Genomic DNA, 19,366 nt, shown 5'->3' on the forward strand with positions numbered 1-19,366 from the left:
GCCGCACATGCCCGTGGACTTGTCCTGTTTCACCATATGAAATTCTCAATTGTTTTCTAAAGTAATTCAGAATAAAAGCACATTCACAACCTGTAGGCCGGCACAGCATACCTGAGTGAGAATGTTTAACCCATCTAAAACAGTAACTTAAACCTTTATCAACATCCAAAAGAAAAAAGAAAGTAAGACAAAATATAAGACTTGTAAGACAGCTATGGGTTGAGATAAGTTTTCAAGTCCTGGTGTCTCATATTTAATATGTCTTCACCTAAATTTAAAAAAAAACAACAACAACAACAACAGTAACGACAAAAACTCAAGTTCATGAAAAATCAGGGAAAACTTAATCTGTCTCACACGTTACGAAACAATTAAGACCATTCTGCTGATGTAATTGTGGAGCCACAAATGCATGCGGGCTCTTTAAGAACTTTTTGTGGGGGGAGGGGTGAAATGTCAGAGTGTTGTGATTCAGCAAACACAAGCTCCTCAGTTGGCACTGACGGGCTCCGGGGCCTCATTCTCACTGCTGTAGTCTGACTTGGGATCATCTTCATAGTCGTCGTAGGCTTCCATTTCATCCTCTCCATTAATCATCTCATTCCCAGCCAGGCTTCCGCCGTCCATCTTCATGCCATAAGTGCCCTGGATGACTGGGAGGCTGGGCTCTGGGCTGGCAGAGGTGCTAGAGCAGTCAGATGTCATCTGAGGTGACGGTGTGGTCGTTGCCATAGTAATAGCACCAGGATACACAACACCTGTTCCTGTGGTGATTGGAATCTGAGGCTGTTGCCTGTATAGATGTAAAAAACAGAATGAAACAGAGGGGAGACATCTCTATAGGTTCTCCTGCAAGACGCTGGGCTTCATATCCCACATTTCAAAGGGGAAGGGCTCCTCCACCAGTCTTAGTAAGAAGCAGCACATGACAAAACCTCTCCTTGAGGAACCCTAGCACCCTCCCCATTGCTACAGCTGGCATTACATAACCTGCAGCAGCAGTTTGCTCGTGGCTTTCGACATCAGGGCAGAGTTCTTTTAACTTGGCTAACGCGGGAAGGTTGCAACAGTGCCTGGCATTAGACATGCACACTATAGTGAACACTGCGGAGTTACCCGTGACAGCATTTGCAAGCGCTCTGAGAGCATTTGTTTTTTAAATGGCCAATAGCATGAGGCATGATGATGGTTAATCACACCTGGTGTCATTGCACTGTGGACTGAAGAGTTACTGATGAAAAAAAGACGAGAAAGGGCCTTGTTTGTCCCAAAAAGAGTCAGAGTTGGCAGAGAACTCATTTCATGCCTATGCTAATGTGAACTTGTTTCTGTGGCTGAACTTGTCAGGCAAGGTCCTTCTGGAACAATCATTTTGGATAGTATTACTCTTGAGGCATGGAGCTGGAGGACCTGGGAGTTCAGAGCAGTGAGCTTGCAACCTACTGGATCCTGGCAGGTGCCAAGGCCTGGACACAGCAGATCCTTCCTTCATACTGTGTCCCCAGTTCCAATAAGCTTGACAGAGCCTCGTGAAGGTCAGGCCCTGCCTCTGCAGACAGGTGGCTACTCTGGCTCCTGGTTTCACCTGACACACAAGAATTAAAGCTCTAAGATTGTACCTGAAATAACGTTTTCAAGGATACAGTATTCTCTGAGCAATCTTGTCTGTTTGTGGACAGTTGACATATACTTCACTGTCATGTAACTACTCTTTCTGAGCCTGGGTTGCTATGTATCTGAAAAGAATGGGGTCAAGGAGCTCTAGAAGGTCCTCCCACTTGCTGTACACAAGACTTCAGGTCAATCATCATCTGAACAACTCCTATTGACTCTGATTAACATGGAGGCTGTCTATCTAACTCATGTGCACAGTGAGAAATCCTCATCTGTAGAGCATCCTTGGTATCAGCTATCCTACAACATTGCCACACAGCCTCACAGAGGCCATAGGCCTCCAGAGCCTGGTAGAAGGAAAAATGGTGGAGATGCCCAGAGTCACTGTGAGAGATGTGTGCTCACACTGCTCCTGAAGACCCTCAACCATTATTCTTTAACCTCTCACTATCACAGTATAAAACACATCATGGCCAGTTCACACCATCAGAAAGATGCATAGCAATCTGAGTCAGAACCCAATACCCTAAGCCAGGCTCCATGTGTGCGTGTGTATCTGTGCATAACTCCATGACTAATGTGACCACCCCATGGGCTCTTATTTGCCCCTTATTTCAGATGAAGAAAAGAAGGTCTACTTTAAGGCCTTGTATTCAACACCAGCACAGCCAGAGCATGAACCTAGGCTGTCACCTAATTCTAAATTCATCATTTCTTCCTACAAAAGGTCTTCAATAGTCAGCTTTACCAAGCTTGTTGTACCTCAAAAAAAAAAAAAAAAAATTCCTGAATTCTGTAGAGTTGCAACTTGGATCAGGGATGTACCTATAGTCTCATGTGGTGAACGCTTGGTCCCCAGCTGGTGGCGGAAACGGGAGGTGGGGTCTGATGGAAGAAAGTCGGTCACTAGCACTGTGCCCCTCAAGGGCACAAGAGAACCTGCCCTTCCTGGCCTCCATGAGGTGCTCAGATCTACCTCCCTGTGTGTTCTCAATCATGCTATTTCGCCTCACAATGCCCGTGGCCTGGAACCTCTGAAACTGTGAGCCTAATCAATCTTTCCTCCTTCAAACTAACTTTCTCAGGCATTTTGTTACAGTGGCTTAAAGCTGACTCGGTACAGAGTCTGTCAGCTCCTAGCTGCCCTGGTGTTGACATTGCACCACATATCAATCAGTCTCCTTTGATCCTATATTGCATTTTGACTACCTGAAGGAAGCACACAATGAGAGAATATAAAATACTGCTTTCTATGTCATTAAATCAAATTCTAAAAACAATATACTTCTTGCTTCCTAAGTTTTGATTAAATTAACACAAGTTGTGGCAGTGGATGCCACATTAAATTGTAACCAATTTTTGATGACAATAGAAATATTTTTCCTGTGATCACATTACAAGCTTAGGGAGAAAACTTTTATTACAATGAGCTCATTTTGTAGATCTCCCAATTTAGCAGCTAATCTAAATAATGCAGGCCAAAGCAAACTCGCAAGTTCCATCCAGCCGAACAGGTGACAAGTTTTGAAGCATTTTAAATCAAAGTACCTGTATCTAATTTTTTTATACTTTTATTTATTGAAGAGAGTGACAGAAAGAAAGGGGTGGATAGAGAGAGTGGCTATGGGCTGTGTCAGGACCCCCTGCTATTGCAAATGAACTCCAGATGCATGCACCACTGTGAATCTGGCTTTATGTGGGCACTAGGGAATCAAGCCTGGGCGGTAAGGCTTTGCAATCAAGTGTCTTTAACCAGTGAGCTCCTAATACGCGTGGTGAGTGTGCCTAGATGTACCATGCTATCTTGTTTAATCCTCATAATAAGCCTGTGTGAGCTGCCACTCCTCCTTTGCAGATGAAGTGGCTGGTGAAGGCTCCGAGCGTGTAGGCTGCCTGCGCAGACCACTGGGAGCTCAGCAGCCCGGAGGGGAAGCCTTTCTGATACCACGAGTCCTCTAGCAGACACCAAGGCTGGCGTGCAAAAGGCTCACAGTATCAGGGAGCTATTGAAATGGGATTGGAACTGTCTAAACTGGGCTCCCTATCTGCAGTGTGTTTGGATGGTAAGTTGATAGTGAACTGCAGAAGAGACATCCACACAACGCCCTGGAGTGAGACACACGATATTCAAAAACCCGTAGCTCCAGCAAGGACACAGCTGCTCGAGCCCAGTCAAAGCTGAAGGCCGGAAGGATGATGGTGACAAGCAGGAGCTACCCCTGCCTTCAGGAGCCGAAGGGCCCCACACTCACACACGTTTGGAGTCTATGTTGATGTTAGAGTGTATGTTAATGTAACACTGTAAGAGATGGTTCTTTTTAATTGTATTTATGAGAGAGAGGGAGAGGGAGACAGAGAGCAAGGCCTCTTGCTGCTACAAACAAACAGCAGACACATGTGCCACGTTGTGCATCTGGCTTTATGTGGGTACTTGGGAATCAGACACGGGCCAGGGCTAGCAGGCTTTAAAAGCAAGTGCCTTGATCCACTGGGCAATCTCTCCAGCCAAAGAGATGGTTTTACTGTTGGAAAACCTGCTAGGATGATTGTGTGATTTAATGCAAAGAGCTCATGGTTTAAATTACAGCCTCACAGTGCCCAGCTGTGTGACCCTGGGTAACATCCTTTTTCTAATTTTCTCCATCAGTGACTCTCCCACACTATGAGGACCAATGATTTCTAATATTCCAACTTCCCTAACCTGTGCCCTTCCCTGAGGTACCCTCTTCACCTTGCTTGACTATGTTCCCAGCAGAGGAATCACAGAATTCAAACAAGGTATGAGGATGCCAGAGACGAGGGTGAGATGAGACCCTAGGTTTGATCCCAAGCACCAGTCAATCTATCTTCCCTGGTTTCTCCTTCCCTCACAGCCTCTCCACACTCTTTTACCCACAGACACTCCAACTTCAGCTAAATCTAATGTTCCACCTACTCTGGTCAGTCACACAGATGATCTTGGGTGGAGTAAACACACCTCCTGCTTATGTCCCTCTGCTTACAAGCCTAAGTTTCATAACAGTCTCTGGTGCTGTCTAGCCATCACATTGCACCTTTTGCCAGCCCACTCCTTCTCTCCTGAACAATCTATTCATCCTTTCTCAGGTCTGCTCAAATAACTAGTTTTTTCCCATCACTCTAAGCTGATGACCTGCCTTTTCATTTCATGGGAAAATTGGAAGCCATCAGTAGAGATGGCTTAGTGCTTGAGGTGCTTGCCTGCAAAGACTAAGGACCTAGGCTCAAATACCCAGTTCGATTACCCACAAGGTAGAACATTCATTTGGAGTTTGTTTGCAGCAGCTGGAGGCCCTGGTGCACCATTCTCTTTCTCTCTCTCATAAATAAATAGAAAGAAAAACTTCTCACAAGCACCTTGCTGTCACTTTGACTCACCGCTGCCTCTGAGCCCCACCTTCTACCGGCCTTTATGTATTTTCATAAAGCCCTTCTGCTTGTCCACTGGCATGCTTTCGTCCTCGCTCAGGATGCTCTCCAGCCAGCTCATCTCTTCCCCCACACCTGCGCTTCCACCTCTCCCTACGAATGTTCCTGCCAAGAAGGATGTTGTCTAATCATGCCTACAAAAAAATAACCGAATCTCTCTCGGCTCACCTCCACCTCTTGCTATTGTTGTACTGCCCTGATCTCCTTCAGAAAAACTCTGAGAGGCTCCTCAATTCTTCCTTAGATCCATGCCAGTTACTCCCCACGCTACAATGAAACACAGCTTGAGAGAGCTAATGCTCTCCACATTGTTATATTTCACTTGACTTGCATTGAGAGTGGCCTCTGGTGTAGCTGATCACTGTTTTCCTTGTTGTCACCTCCTCTTTGCGACCACAGCTCCTAATGGTCCTCCTCTCTCATCAGCTGCTCCTTCCAAGTCCCTTGGCTACCTCCAGCTCAGAGAGTGCCCTGGCGTTTCTGTTCCCAAGGATTTGGTTCTTACACTTCTTGTCTATCTCTATCTTGTCTATTCCCTTGGTGATTCTCTCCAATGTGGCTGCTTTAACTGTTACCTATGTCCTGAAAACTTCCACAATGCATTTCTAGTAAGCACCCCACTCCAAAACTTTAGATTTTATATGTAAGTCCCTTATTTTGTTTGGGTGCCTAAACACAGCCTCAATGTTATAGATGCCAAATTGAACGCCTGATCAGTCTCCCAGATATCTACCAACCCCACACACCTGGTTGGGGCTACTATTAACTCCATAGCAGTTTAGGCAATGGGTCTGGTGTACTTGCTGGAGATTAGTCCCCTCTGACAAATCTTGGCCCAGTGGATGGAGCTGCCCTTCAGAACCTAGGTTACAGCACCACTGGTTTGCTCTTCAGTCAGCGACCGAACTCAAAGCCTTCAGCGTAGCCTACAGGGCCCTTCCCTGCTACACTCCCTCCCTGCCACCTCTCCAGCCTTTGTGGCGCTTCTCATGGCTTCACTCTGCTGTGCCCTTCTGGCTTCCTGGTTTTCTTGAACACACCACCACGATCCTGCCTCAAGTCCCTCCCTCACGCTCGTTCTTCTATTCTGATATCTGCGTAGCTTGCAACATTTCCGTGTGGGCCTGTGCTCCCCCCTTGTCAGGGCAGGTTCCTGGGGCCACTCTACCCTTTCCTCGTCCTTTGAAACCCGTTCTTCTTTCCCTACTTCTCTCCTAACCCACTTCTCACTTTACTCATGCAGTCATTTGTTCACTCACTGTCTGTCTTCCACCACTAGAAGGTCAGCTCGTGAGGAGGGATATCTACTCCATGACTCTGGGCCTAGACAGTGGAATGCACATGCTCAACAAGCCTGCTGTCCTGATGGAAAGAGTGGATGACTGACTCTAGCAAGAGGAGGCAAAACCAATGCAAACACTGGGTAACTGATTTTAGACAAGAAGTGTGATGAGACCCGCTGTATGGAAGGGAGGTGGTAGAGAAAGGACATGAATACAACCGTCTTTAGAGGCTTATATGAGTGTCCCAGGACAGATCAGACAAGAGGACCAGAGCCAACTCAAAGTCAAGGAGAGGCAGGCTTGGCTCCATTAAGAGAAAATAACCTTGGATTTAGGAGAGGTTCCTATGAAAGGTGGTAGGTGCTCCTGCCCTCTAAGGGACTGAGCAGAAGCACTGTGGCCTCCCAGGGTGGCTGGTGATGTGAGACCTGCCATTCCCAAGGCCTCTTTGACGCCCAACTGGTTCTGTGGATGCAGAATCACAAGCTAACTGTCCCATCAATTTAGTGACCTGATTGTCTAGTCTGATGTAGAAACAGCAAGCGGACTGTCACACAGACCTAGTGACCTTATTCTGTAGTCTTACTTAGAAACTAAATAAAAATGTGAGTGAACATATTTAGCTGCAAATGATGAATCCTGGCTTTCAAGGGCTTCCATCCTACATTCTTTTTGCTGCTAGAGCAAATTCCAAGCCGGGCCTCCTTGCTGGTACTGGACATCAGTCTCTCCCCATGCATTTACGCTCTCCTCTCCTCTACACTGAAACATGGACCCACCTTCCACTGCCCTGACCTGTCCAAACCTTAAGCCCCTTCCTCCAGGATGCCCTCTAGTTTGGAGGACTTATTAAACAATAGCAAATTCAAGTCTCTGGTCTCTACTTGTTCACATCTATAAGGCTGAGCACTTCAAAACGTGGCGCTTGCACACACTACATTAGGTGTCCTGTGGTGGGTCCAATAAACTAGCATTTCCTCACTTCATTTTCAACCTATAACATGTTCTGGAAGTTCATGTCTATGGAAACAGTGCTTTACTTGATATAACTGAGCACAAGTCTAGCTAGTTTCAATATATATATATATATTCAATATATTTTATATATATATATATATAATCCAATAGGCTCAAGCCTTGTCTATCAGGAATTACCTCCCTAAAAAGCATTTCCCTTCCTTTACAGATCAATTTCAACGTCAAAATTCAAACGCTGCAGATTTCACAAAGAGGAGTACCCAGCAGGTATCAGGCTTCACACATAACAAACATGTATATCAGAACAGGAGCTGGCGATGTCTGCATGCATGCGCGCACGCTGCCGACAGGAGCAGAGGTGGCCAGGAAGGGAGCTTGAGCTTGTCTGGATGGAGCTCAGTACTGCTGCGTGGTTTTCAAGTCACAGGAATCTTCGTGTGGATTCTGGCTTTGCCAATTCCTAAAGGGCTAATATTTATGTTGGCAGAGTCCCATTGCTTGCTCCTCCTCAGACCCTTACAAGGTCAATAAATTAAGGCCACAAGTTTTGTTTGATGAGAAGATAAGGCTATGGTTACACATCTCTCTGTAGTTGGTATTGAAGAGAGGAATGAAAATATTAGCCATCCTCTTGCTCTGCCTGTTGCCAGTTCAAAGCCAGCTTCTCTATAGGAGAACAGTGCTCCAAACGGGAGCTAGCCATGGAATTCAACTCATTTGTATGTGTCTGATGAGCTTGAGTCAATGCCTTCAGAACTGAGACCAAACTGGTGGATGTTCAAATCACTTACATCATAAAGCACTAGGCAGGGAATTATTCTAATATAATATGAAATATACACCAGGCACATGGCATTATTCTTCTTGAACAATAATATTTGTTCTAATTTTGGGCTTATATTTGTCAGACACTATTCTAAACATTTCCCATACACTGAGCCATTTGGTCTTCAGAAGGGACAGTGTTACTGGGATCACTATCATTCTCAGTCCACATATGAAAAAAACTGGAATGCCAAGAGTTTAAATAAATTTCCTAAGGGTAAGTGCAGACTCAGAGACTAAAGGTCATACATGTTAGTTCTCACAGCAAGGAGAAGGAAAATCTGGCACTTGAGCCAAAAAGAGGTGGCTCTGGATTCAATGTTTTCACGGTTATTCTATAGGCTCTGAACAATTTGTAGGCTTTAATGGGGAGGTCTGCATAATGGTGAAATGGACATGTGTTTTATATAAATATCAGCCTGTTTAAATCTCACCTCTGCCATGTATTAGCTGTGTGGCCGAGGACAGATTCTTTACTATCTCCATATACTGTGTTCCTCAACCCCCTAATGGGGATGATGTTGTCTGCTTTAAAAATTGATATATTTTCAATAATCTATATACTCACTCAGCAAAGCATATTACATGCAGTAAGTATTCAATAATTTACTATTATTATTGCTTCAAAAGTAGTCTCAATTTTAATATTTTATAGTATCTGTATAATTGCCTGCTAGTTCATACGTAAATTACCTAAGTATGTTTCAAATGAGAAGTATATTTAGTCATAACTCTTTAGGAAGCATCATCAGTTTAGCCACACAGATCTCAATAAATACAATTTCTGCACCCACAGCACTTCTATCAGAATTACCACAAAGCCCAATACTAAGTCTGCTAATTTAAGGGGTTAAGTCCCAGGTAAGAACTAAATCTATTCTATATTATTGACAAATTCATTTGATAATATGTAAGTAAAAAGATCTAACTCATCAGTTACAGTTGTATAGTCAGTAAAATGCACAAAAATGTTGACAAGCATATATATTTTATTGGCATGAAAGGTATGTGTGTCTTTTCAAAATGAGCTATAAAAATTGATCTTGTTCCCATTCCATCAAGAAGTCAATAGCAATCTTTGAATATTTGTTTGTTTTTCTCCATGTTCCTTTGCTCATAACCTTTTATCTAATGAAGATCAATTTCCAAAGACAAACCTCAGGGAGTTAATAATCTATCAGATGTAACTGTACAAAAGAAGACACAACTCTGGAGTGGTAACTACAGCCGGCTTTATGCAGCAGAGCTTGCCAGAGCTGGGGTGAGGGATGTGCTCAGCACTGGGGATGAAAGGACAGAACATTCCAGCACAGCCCCCTTCACTCTTTAGTCTAAAATGATCCTTCCACACAGGCTCTCCTGCTCTTTCCCAAACAGAATCATGCTCTGCGTGCATCAAAGCTCCCTTCAGTTACCGCATACCGCAGCCACGCCCCGCGTCTTTCCCAGGTCCTAAGAGCTCTTGTTCAAACAGGATGGGACGGCCACACTCAGGACGTGCAGAACGAGTGAACAGGGTGAGGAGAGTGGCTTTGTCGCAGGGAGAGACACAGGCAGAGCCCTGGGCTAAGTCCTTGGTCTCTCTTGCCTTTGAGGAGCCATGGCAGCTCTCGGAACCTCACCTCCCTTTATTTTCTGCAGAGGGCCATGTGACGACTACCCAGAGCAGGCACTCAACAAGTGGCAGACGACACTAAGTCATGTGGTTTTGGATTTTCTGCATGGCATGTGCTGAGGTATTTTGATCCTGAGCCAGGAAAGGGGATTCTGAGGTGAATACTATTCCTACCACTAGTGTTTTCAAGTTTCCTGACAAGGAACTAGAGCAGCACTCTGACAGCCCTTAGGCTTCGGTGAAAGAAGCCACCGCACTTCACTGAGCCACAGGGACAAGGCTGGAAAGAAGGGCTGAGATCACAAAAGGTCTCAGTTCTTATCTCTCTTCAAAAGCAATGAACACAACCTCAGGGGTGCCCGGACAGGATTAAAGGATGTTTACCACACAGCCTTAAATATGTATTTTGTTACTATGACTGTACTTCTTAAAGGGAACTAGGAATTGTTTTTTTTCACAAATCCTCTAATTATCATGTGAATAGTCCAATATTGTACTTTTTGTGCTAAAGGCAATATTTTAGAAGGTGTGAGCACCCACCACTGTGAGCAGAGGAGTTTGAGAAGACCATGTTGTCATGCCCTTGTTTACCAACATACTGCAATCTCCAAATAATGAAGTGGTCTAGCTCTCCTTAGACGAAGTCCATGGTGAACGAGTGTGAGGCAAATACAGTCTCCCTGGACAGCGGACACACATTAAATAGAGGGGGAGATGTCAATGTCTCCCTTTATGGGTACCGCACTAAGCTGTAGCTGAAATACTCCTGAAGGTGCTGCCTGACTGAGTGCCGTCCACGACTGAACAGGGCACACACCCTCATTCCTTTCATTCCACCCGGGCGGAAACAGAAACTTAGAGAAGGGACATACACCACCCACGTAGGTGACTGGGCCAGTGTTTGACTCTTAGTGGCCAAACTCCAGAGCTCACATGTGCCCTGCACAGACTAAGAATTCAGATGGAGGCCCTAGCTTACTGGATGTTGTACTCAGTCTACCTTGTGGAATTAACCTCATCCGTTGGACACACACTTGGTAAGTGCCGCGCTCTGTGCGTTTCCCTCTGAGCACCCTAAACTGCAGAGCTGGTTCACTCCCTTGTAAGGTCTCCATTTCTGTTTCTTTCCGTGAAGCTTTCTTCCTAAGGCACAAGAGAGGTCCTTGCATCTCCATATTCCCAGTAAACACAGCTTCCCTTCTGCTTTTTCCATTTCTCCCACCCAGGCCCGCTCCCATTCCAGGCGCGCCAGCCCTCCCCGCAGCCGAGCTGCTAGGTCCGGGCAGGCTGCTATCTGCAGGCATCAGCCCGCGTATCCCCACTACTGTGGTCGTGGGGGCCTCTTTCAAAGGCAGACAGCCCGTCAGCCAAATCGAAATTTATACCAGAAATCTATTACCTAATTTTTAAACAAAATGACATGAAATCAGACTTGAAGATATCAAAAACATGCCTAGTTTCTGATTTAAGCAAGAAAATCCACATTGTTCCTGCTTCCACCACACAGTAATTTACTGCAATGGGAGTTCTGGATCTTGTGCCAAAAATGAGGTCTTCTAACCAATGTCAAGGCCAATTATCCTGTGGTGGATCCCACAACAAAAGCAGACCATTGTGATTACAGTCAGAAGCACCACCCGAGAAGCGGGAGCTTCTGGGGATTTCTGAGAGCTACTCTTGATCCTTTCTCCCCGTGAGCCTGTCTAAGTAGACTAGCTGAGCTCTGTGTGCGGGCCCTGGAGAAGCTGGGGCGGGGGGCAGTGACTCTGGCAAGGCGCTCCTCCTCCGGCAGCGAGCTCTTCAGGGTTCCTTGGGAATTGACAGGAGCCATGCTGCAAGGTGGTACACCCATGTGACACGCACAGTCCCAAGCCCTGGGGTGTCAGTTACGCCCATTCCCTTCATTAATCTCCTTCCCAAACACCCTGCAGGGCCCGGTGGGTGCTTCCCAGCAGGGCGCACGTACCCCACGGTGAAGAACTGCCTCATCTCCTGCCGCCGAGACCGCATCAGCTGCTTATACTCCCCGATCCGGAGCTTCTTGCCATCCACGATGCATGTGCGCTTCGGTCGGGGTTTGTATTTATAGTTGGGGTATTTTTCGAGGTGGATCTTGCTGAGCCGGGCCTGCTCTTCATAGTAAGGTTGCTTCTCCTGGTTGGACATGGATTTCCAGCGAGATCCTAGACATAGAAATGTCTGTAAGAGCTCAAGTAGTCGAGGCAACCAAAGCAGCTAAATAGGGCTCCCTGCCAGTCCGTGCCAATGAGTCCCCCACACCAGCCCTCCCTAGAGACTGTGAAGCAAGACAACCATGGAGAAGGCATTTAATGTGGTTTTTCTCAGTGTGTTATGGCTGCTGATATGATGTTATGTTAAGATATATCTTTGCTGCTTTAAGATCACATGTTGCAACCAAGGTCTTTCCAATTTCTCAGCCTCCGGGTCTCTGTCACTCCCTCCCTCCATGCCTCTTTCCTTCCCTCTCTCCCTCAAAGGATCAGGAGCCTAAGCACATTCTTGAGAGTGGCACAATTCTCAGGAAAGCTCTCTTTTACCAGAAATCCAGATGTCTCTCACACTCCCAGCATCTTTAGAGCGGGGCCTTGATGAGAGGGCCGCAAATACCGGCACTCTTCCGGATAATAAGTCTACCGCGGGTACTGTCTCCCCTGGCCTAGGGTTATTTAAAAACAAAACACAGGGCCTCAGCACCATGGAAGAAGTACAGCTTCAAAACTGGAAGGAGCCGCTGGAATTAAACACACCGCTTTCAAGTACTATAAATGACCATTCAACGTTGTACCAATAAAAGTACAAAAAAATTAATATGGTTTATACAGGAAGAAGGAAAAGTAGTCCCTTCTCTAATATTGTTTATAAAGAACTATCTAAACCCTTGGTGAGGAAGGGATGTGCTTTTTACACGTATCACAGTGCATGTTTGTGTCTCACTGGTGAGTAGAGCGGTGGCAGCTGTGCAGGCCGGGGGTCAGCAGCTCTGCAGAGGAGGTTTTCACACGCAAACAAACGGAAAAGTTGTCCAAATATTCTGTGGCCAGGCCAGCAATGTCCCGGCCTGCTCTGACCGTGTGCCCATCCTCACTCTCTCCCGAGAGGCGTACGGAGGCCGCGTGGACCTGCTGTTGGACCGGCCTCGGGGCGCTCTGTGGGCCGCCGGCAGCTTGGGGCCCCAGCTCAGGTTCTTGGCACGGTGCGAGAGCCTGTGCCTGGAGGTTTACAGTCTAATGAATATGCTTACTATAGTCCTAATATTTTTTTTCACAGAATGTATATCAATAATGGCGATTCTTCAAGGCTGCCAGGATGGAAACAGAGAGGGCCTGTGCTCAGCTGAAAGCTTACCAACATTGCTACCAAAATGGCAGGAAACAAACACAAATTCCTCAAAGTTAGGTATCAAACTATAAGGCTAGAGAAACACTAACTTCTTTTAGAATCTCTTTTAATTTGGAAAGTATACAATCTGTCCATTAGGAACCTTTCTAATTTGAAAGGTATTTAAGTTGAAAAGAATAACACACATCTATGTCTGTCTCTGAAACCCCACTTAACTAGAGTGACATTTAGTACCCATCTAAAAATTCAAAAGTGAAAGTGTAAAAAAATAGAGAGAATTCTGTATTTGAATGTTCCACCACTATTTGATATCATGTATGTTTTAAATTTTCTTAGTGGTTTCTGCCTCAAAATGTCACAGAACCAAGTCAAATTATTTACATTGTGACAAAACAGATGTATTTGTAAATGTCCAGATCACTGATATTTACTTGGGTTAAATATTTATTGCTTTTGAACAAAACATTTAAGAAATTAAAACCACAGTTTAAGTCTCTAATGTTTTCAGCTTCTTAAACGGCTCCCTTCAAGCTTGTCCCATGACAGCTTCCATACAGCAGAACCGGCTGTGTTTTCTATTTCTGAAGAGGAAACATGTTGACTGTAACGCTGCCGGTTCAGTAAAACGTGTTCAATATGTCGAAGGCAGTATTTCCACACCGCATAATCCGAGCGCGGCCAGCTGCACGCTAACAGCACCCGGCTTGAGTTTAATCCGAGCACTGGGAAGACCGTTCCAGCAGCTCCCCGCAAAACAGGCCCTGCCTTGTGGGCTCTGCGCTCAACTCACTGCTATGAAATCTGAACCAGTCATATCGTATTAGAGTAAATGCTGCTTTATTTTTACAAGTCTTCAAGCTATCATTAGAGGCATTGTTCTGTACTCTATGAATTTCACACCATTTTGGGGTTCACCCCTAGTCCCTGGTGAGTTCTTGCAGTGGGCCATATGAACCCAAGAATGTCAAGGCAGAAAACTGTCAGGTTTTCAGGGTCTGAATAAGAAGGATAAGCTTGCGCCATAAATCCTGTTAAGCGGTGACCTCTCTCCAGCGTTGCTAAGTTCACAATATCAGCACATTACTATAAACAGTTGGTTTCTAAAGTTTTTACCCAAGTTTGCCCTGGCAATAGTTTAAGTTTGCAGTAGCACTCACCTAAGATTTTGCTAATGTTGGAGTTATGCATGTCAGGGAAGGCCTGAAGGATTTTCCTCCTCTCGTCCTTCGCCCAAACCATGAACGCATTCATTGGTCGCTTGATGTGTGGCTCGCTGCTGGCACGCCCGCGGGCGTCCCTGTAGACACGGGCTTCGGCCACAGTGGCGCCTCCTGTTGGCCAACAATAATACTGCTGTAGTTTGGCTGCAGAGCCATTCATTGCTTTACTTCCTGTAATGTCAGGGTAGAGGACAAGATGGGACAACATATTAATATGTGCAGAAGTTACGGTTTGCTGCCTGGCTTGGCTTGCTGCCCCACCGCTGGCCCCTCTAAGTGACCTCGTGGAAGCAGAGGACAGTGTCAAATGACAAGTGCACTGGCCTTTCTGACAGAGAACTGTTTGTCTTTATGTAGCTGCCTCATTCACTGCAGTCAGTTCTAGGTAAAAGTGAAGTAACGCCTGGTGCTGTCTCTTGTCGACTTTCCCACAGCGCTTCCTTCCTTCAAGAGCAGACTCTTGCCAGTCACATCAGCCCCACGTGCCAAAGACCTCAGTCACTCCTAGCATATTTTCCCCAAACAGTGTCCTTTAACACTATTATTTCACAGGGCTTAACAACCCTGCTTTTGGCCTGTGGTCTTCTCCTAGCCTGGGAGACCTACTCCTTCTCTTCCATGCCTAAGTCCCACCAATCCCTTTAGTGCCCTTGAATGAATCAATGAAACTGAGCAGTTACTACGAGCTGGGCTCTAGATGCAGGGACGAGCTGTCTGTCAAGGGGCTCACAGTTCATGGGCAGAGACGGACAGTCAGAGCAGGGTGTATGGTGGATGCTGGAGTTGGCAGGGTTCCCAGAACACAACCAGTCCTCCTGGGAGGTGTGATGTCTCACCCACTCTCTGAGGGTAAACCAGGGTTAGCAGGTGAGTGGGGGACGGGTGTTCAGGTTAAAATTCTGCAGCTGCTCTAAGGCTCTCTGTGGGTTGCACTCATTCCTCTCACCTTCGAGCTCCAGGTCCCAAGCTAATTACTGTTTACATGACAATTTCCGTGGTCTTTCCACTCCATCCCCAGCAACACCAATTCCTAAAGTTATAGGTTCTCTTGCTCTCACCCTAGTATATCAAGACATTCCCACATACAGATCATAAAGATGCATTACATAAAAGGTGATTGGTTTTCCAACTCATATGAAAAGTAGTGAACTAAAGTGGTATTTGTTCCAAGGGTCCCAATACATTTGTTTCGGTTGTTTAAAGGAATTTATTTCATATCTATTAAACTATACCTAAATTTTGGAAATTTTGTGATTGCTAGAGAACTAAGTAACATAATAGTGAACCTCATCAAGTTTGCTCATCAAGGACAGGCCAAAGATCAGGTATGTGGTTTTTTGTTTTGTTTTGTTTTCCTTTTTTGAGGTAGGGTCTCACTCTAGCCCAGGCTGACCTGGACTTCACTATGTAGTCTCAGGTGGCCTCAAACTCTCAGCAATCCTCCTACCTCTGCCTCCCGAGTGCCACCACACACAGCTAAGATCAGGTATGTTTTTTGATGCAGGTATTTCGATTAATAAGATGGATCCATTTAATCAGTGAGTGGAGTGCTTGCTTGTTTTTGCGCCCTCCCCCCCCCCCCCCCCCCCCCCCCGTGTGACGTACTGATATGTGCTTTCCAATGTGGCAGCTTCTGAAAATTCGAGGATAGACTGAAAACACTGTAAATGTCATGTGGTCTCCCTGTTGGCCTCAAGCAATACTCCTACTGCATAAACAGGAAAGCCTGCCCCCAAAAGTTTAGAAGCAAAATACACATTAAAAAATGCCCATTTTGGGCTGGAGAGATGGCTTAGCGGTTAAGTGCTTGCCTGTGAAGCCTAAGGACCCCGGTTCGAGGCTCGGTTCCCCAGGTCCCACGTTAGCCAGATGCACAAGGGGGCGCACGCGTCTGGAGCTCGTTTACAGAGGCTGGAAGCCCTGGCGCGCCCATTCTCTGTCTCTCTCCCTCTGTCTTTCTCTCTGTGTCTGTCACTCTCAAATAAATAAATAAATAATTTTAAAAAAATGCCCATTTTTCTAGAACAAGCTAAACTGCTCAGCTCGGTAAAATTATGCAGGAACAAGGCCAAGTAAATCTCTGCCTTTGTATCCCCACATATCTTGCTTAAAGAAAAACTTGTTTGTGTCAGAGCCAGAAATAAATTAGAACATTAAGAAGTGCTATTATTTGTAAAATATTTCATCATTTGCCACACAAAAGACAGGATAACAAGATGGAATTGGCTAATAATGTGATCTTTTTTCCCTTCAACATGAAAGAGGGCAGTGAGGCCACTTTCTGAAGATCATGCAAAAATATCATATTTTATAAACAGCCCTTCTTTTAGTCCTACTAGACAGAATGATGCCTCACATGAAAAGTCTCAGATCCCAAGATGCATAACTAATATGCTACCTTTTTGCCACCATACCCACAGCACATTACTTTCATTTAAAATGCACTGACCATACAGGATAAATTGATTTCACTCTATATGAGTTTGACAGCCACGTTTATTGTGCAGTGAAATGTAGAGCAGCTTCCAGCTGACAATATCCATCAGCACAGGGCGATGTGCTGACTGCTGGGCCAGATGAAGGCACGCATTACTCTGGAAGGGAAACACTCATTCAGACACGACAGTGTCTTCTCCTGAGGATCACCACGTAATCTATGAGGCCCTTGGTACCATTACTTTACAACTGACATAGATTCAGCAATTTATATACTGCCATGCAGACCCATAGAAGGAGACAGGTTTAGGAGAGCATGTCAGATACAGAAACATTTCAATAATATTCTAAGTTAACTACTGTGCCACAGGTGATTAACATGTGACACCTGCTTTCACATTTCTAGCTTTTTTCTTTGTCTTTTTTTTTTTTTTTTTTTTTGGTGTATGTGTGTCTGTATTTGGAGGTAAGGTATCACTTTAGCCCAAGATGACCTGGAATTCATTGTGTAATCTCAGGGTGGCCTTAAACTCACGGCAATCCTCCGACCTCTGCCTCCTGAGTGCAGGGATTTAAGGCGTGCGCCACCATGCCTGGCTGCTTTCTTTTTTCATATGTTTTATTTTATTTTATTTTATTTTTAGAGAGAGAGAGAGAAGAGGTGTGCTAGGGTCTCCAGCCACTACAAAAAAAAATTCCAGATGCATGTGCCACCTTGCACATCTGGCTTACCTGTGTACTGGGTACCTGAACCTGGATCCTTAGGCTTCACAGGCAAGTGCCTGCACCACTAAGCCCTGCCCCAGCCCAACACTTGTACCTGTCTTATCACTCCTAATAAGACCAGATACAGCTTCTAGTTTCTTCATTTGAAATATGTGTTTCATGGCAAATGGGGAGTTCTAACCCCCTACAAACTGATGGGAATCACAGTGGCTGTTTTGATTCTGTTCATGGATTATACACATTCTTTACCACACTTGACTTTGTCAGAAGTGCCCAGAGTCTCCTGCTCACACTCTGCCTCAGCCAAGTGAGTCCTTGAAATCTTCTGCTTCACAAAATCCCACCTTTATCAGGGACCAGAGTTCAGGTCCCACCTCCACCAACCGCTCTGCACTCCCCCCTCTCCCAACACACAGTATGTACCCACAGTGAATTAAAAGAGAGGAGAGATTTAGGGCTCAAGGAACGCTTCCAGGAATGGGAAACTCCAGCCCAGGGCATACTATAAAATGTAAAGTAATAAGGGTGGCACACAGCTTCTTTATTTTTCTTCCTTGTCACCTCTTTCCTTTTCCACTGGGAATAAGCTGAAAAATGCAGGGGACAACTGAACTAGCAATGGAGTACCAGATAAACCAGGACTTTGGCACAAGAGACTTATTCAGGGAGTCCAAAATTTGAAATTTTGAGCCGGACCTGATTGCTTATATCATTAGCTACAATAGTGACGTTTACTGGGCCGCAAGTTCGCTGTGCTCAGGTGCCATTGCAGAAGCAGAACCTGGACGCGTGTTCCTCCTCCCTGCTCCCACACCTGCCTCTGTGTCTATGCTCTCAGGCAGCCTGGTGACCACAGAGACACAGTGCTCCTCCTTCTAAGTCAGCAGTCAGTGGGAGCAGCAAGCCTGCAGAGCACGTGCCAATCAGGCTCGGGAGCTGTCACCAACACCCTGGAAACGGGTTCCATCCCTCCCAAGACTTAGTATGCCTGGCTTCACAAGGAGGTTGGAACGGAAAGTATAACACTGTAAACTGAGGCCCTGCAGAGACGGGCTGAGGGCTTCTTCTATTTGCTCAGACTGCAGTGACTGTGCCATCCACGACTTCTAGGAGGCCACCCACATGAGTGATGTGCAGAAAGATGGTTTTCAACAAATATTTCTTGAGGTTAGTTTTGTGACAAAGAACATCTCTCATATTACTTTGCTTTTTATTAAAAGATGAAAACTCATTAGTTACTTCAGCTTCCAACCTAGTTTGAATTAAACTAGAGTAAGAATTTTGCAAAGGTATGAAGTCACAAAGTGAAAAGGACATTTAAAAAGTGTCTCTAAACTTCCCTAAAATTTCCTTCATGAAACAAAATATTTAGAGAAATATAATCAATACTCTGTGTTAGAGTCCAGGATCAAATTGCCCCAGGAAGTAGCTCACTATTTTGTGTGTGTGTGTGTGTGTGTGTGTGTGTGTTGTGCATACATGTGTCTGTTTGGAGTTTGGAAGTGCACATGTGTATGCAGGCACACACACAGGTGTATGCATGCATGTAGAGGCTGGAGGCCAGTTGACGCTGAGTGTGGGGGCTTGAATGCGTAATGTCCCCCATAACCTCTGTGTTCTGAACACTTGGTTGTCAGCTGGTAGCAATTTGGGAAAGTTGTAAGGCCTTTGGGAGGTGGAAGCTTGCTGGAAAAGATGTGTCACTGGGAGCAGGTCTTGGGGTTTTGTCAGTCTATCTCACTGGGTATTAGCTAGCTAATTCAGACAACTCCTGATGTGCGAGGCAACTTCCTGAGGAAGCTTCCCCTGGAGACTATCAACTGAAATAAACCCCACCTTCCCACCATCTGCTTGTGGTCAGA

The 19,366-nt window shown here is 45.5% G+C and overlaps 1 protein-coding gene across 24 annotated transcripts in view; it reads right to left on the reverse strand.

The window, feature by feature from the left end:
* Positions 1 to 229: 229 nt before the first annotated feature.
* The window catches only part of Sox6 (SRY-box transcription factor 6), a 610,295-nt gene continuing 591,158 nt past the window's right edge, over positions 230 to 19,366 (reverse strand). For 19 of the 24 annotated variants that reach the window (XM_045144830.1, XM_045144810.1, XM_045144819.1 and 16 more), the window contains 3 exons: positions 14,280 to 14,513; positions 11,729 to 11,945; positions 230 to 793 (listed from right to left, as the gene is read on the reverse strand). In XM_045144830.1, the coding sequence (XP_045000765.1) occupies positions 490 to 793; positions 11,729 to 11,945; positions 14,280 to 14,513 (755 nt within the window). In that variant the 3' untranslated portion in view covers positions 230 to 489. The remainder of the gene's footprint in view (positions 794 to 11,728; positions 11,946 to 14,279; positions 14,514 to 19,366) is intronic. The other 5 variants (XM_045144813.1, XM_045144834.1, XM_045144812.1 and 2 more) reach the window with 1 other exon arrangement.

Source organism: Jaculus jaculus, chromosome 3 (assembly GCF_020740685.1).
Source record: "Jaculus jaculus isolate mJacJac1 chromosome 3, mJacJac1.mat.Y.cur, whole genome shotgun sequence".
NCBI lineage: Eukaryota > Metazoa > Chordata > Mammalia > Rodentia > Dipodidae > Jaculus > Jaculus jaculus.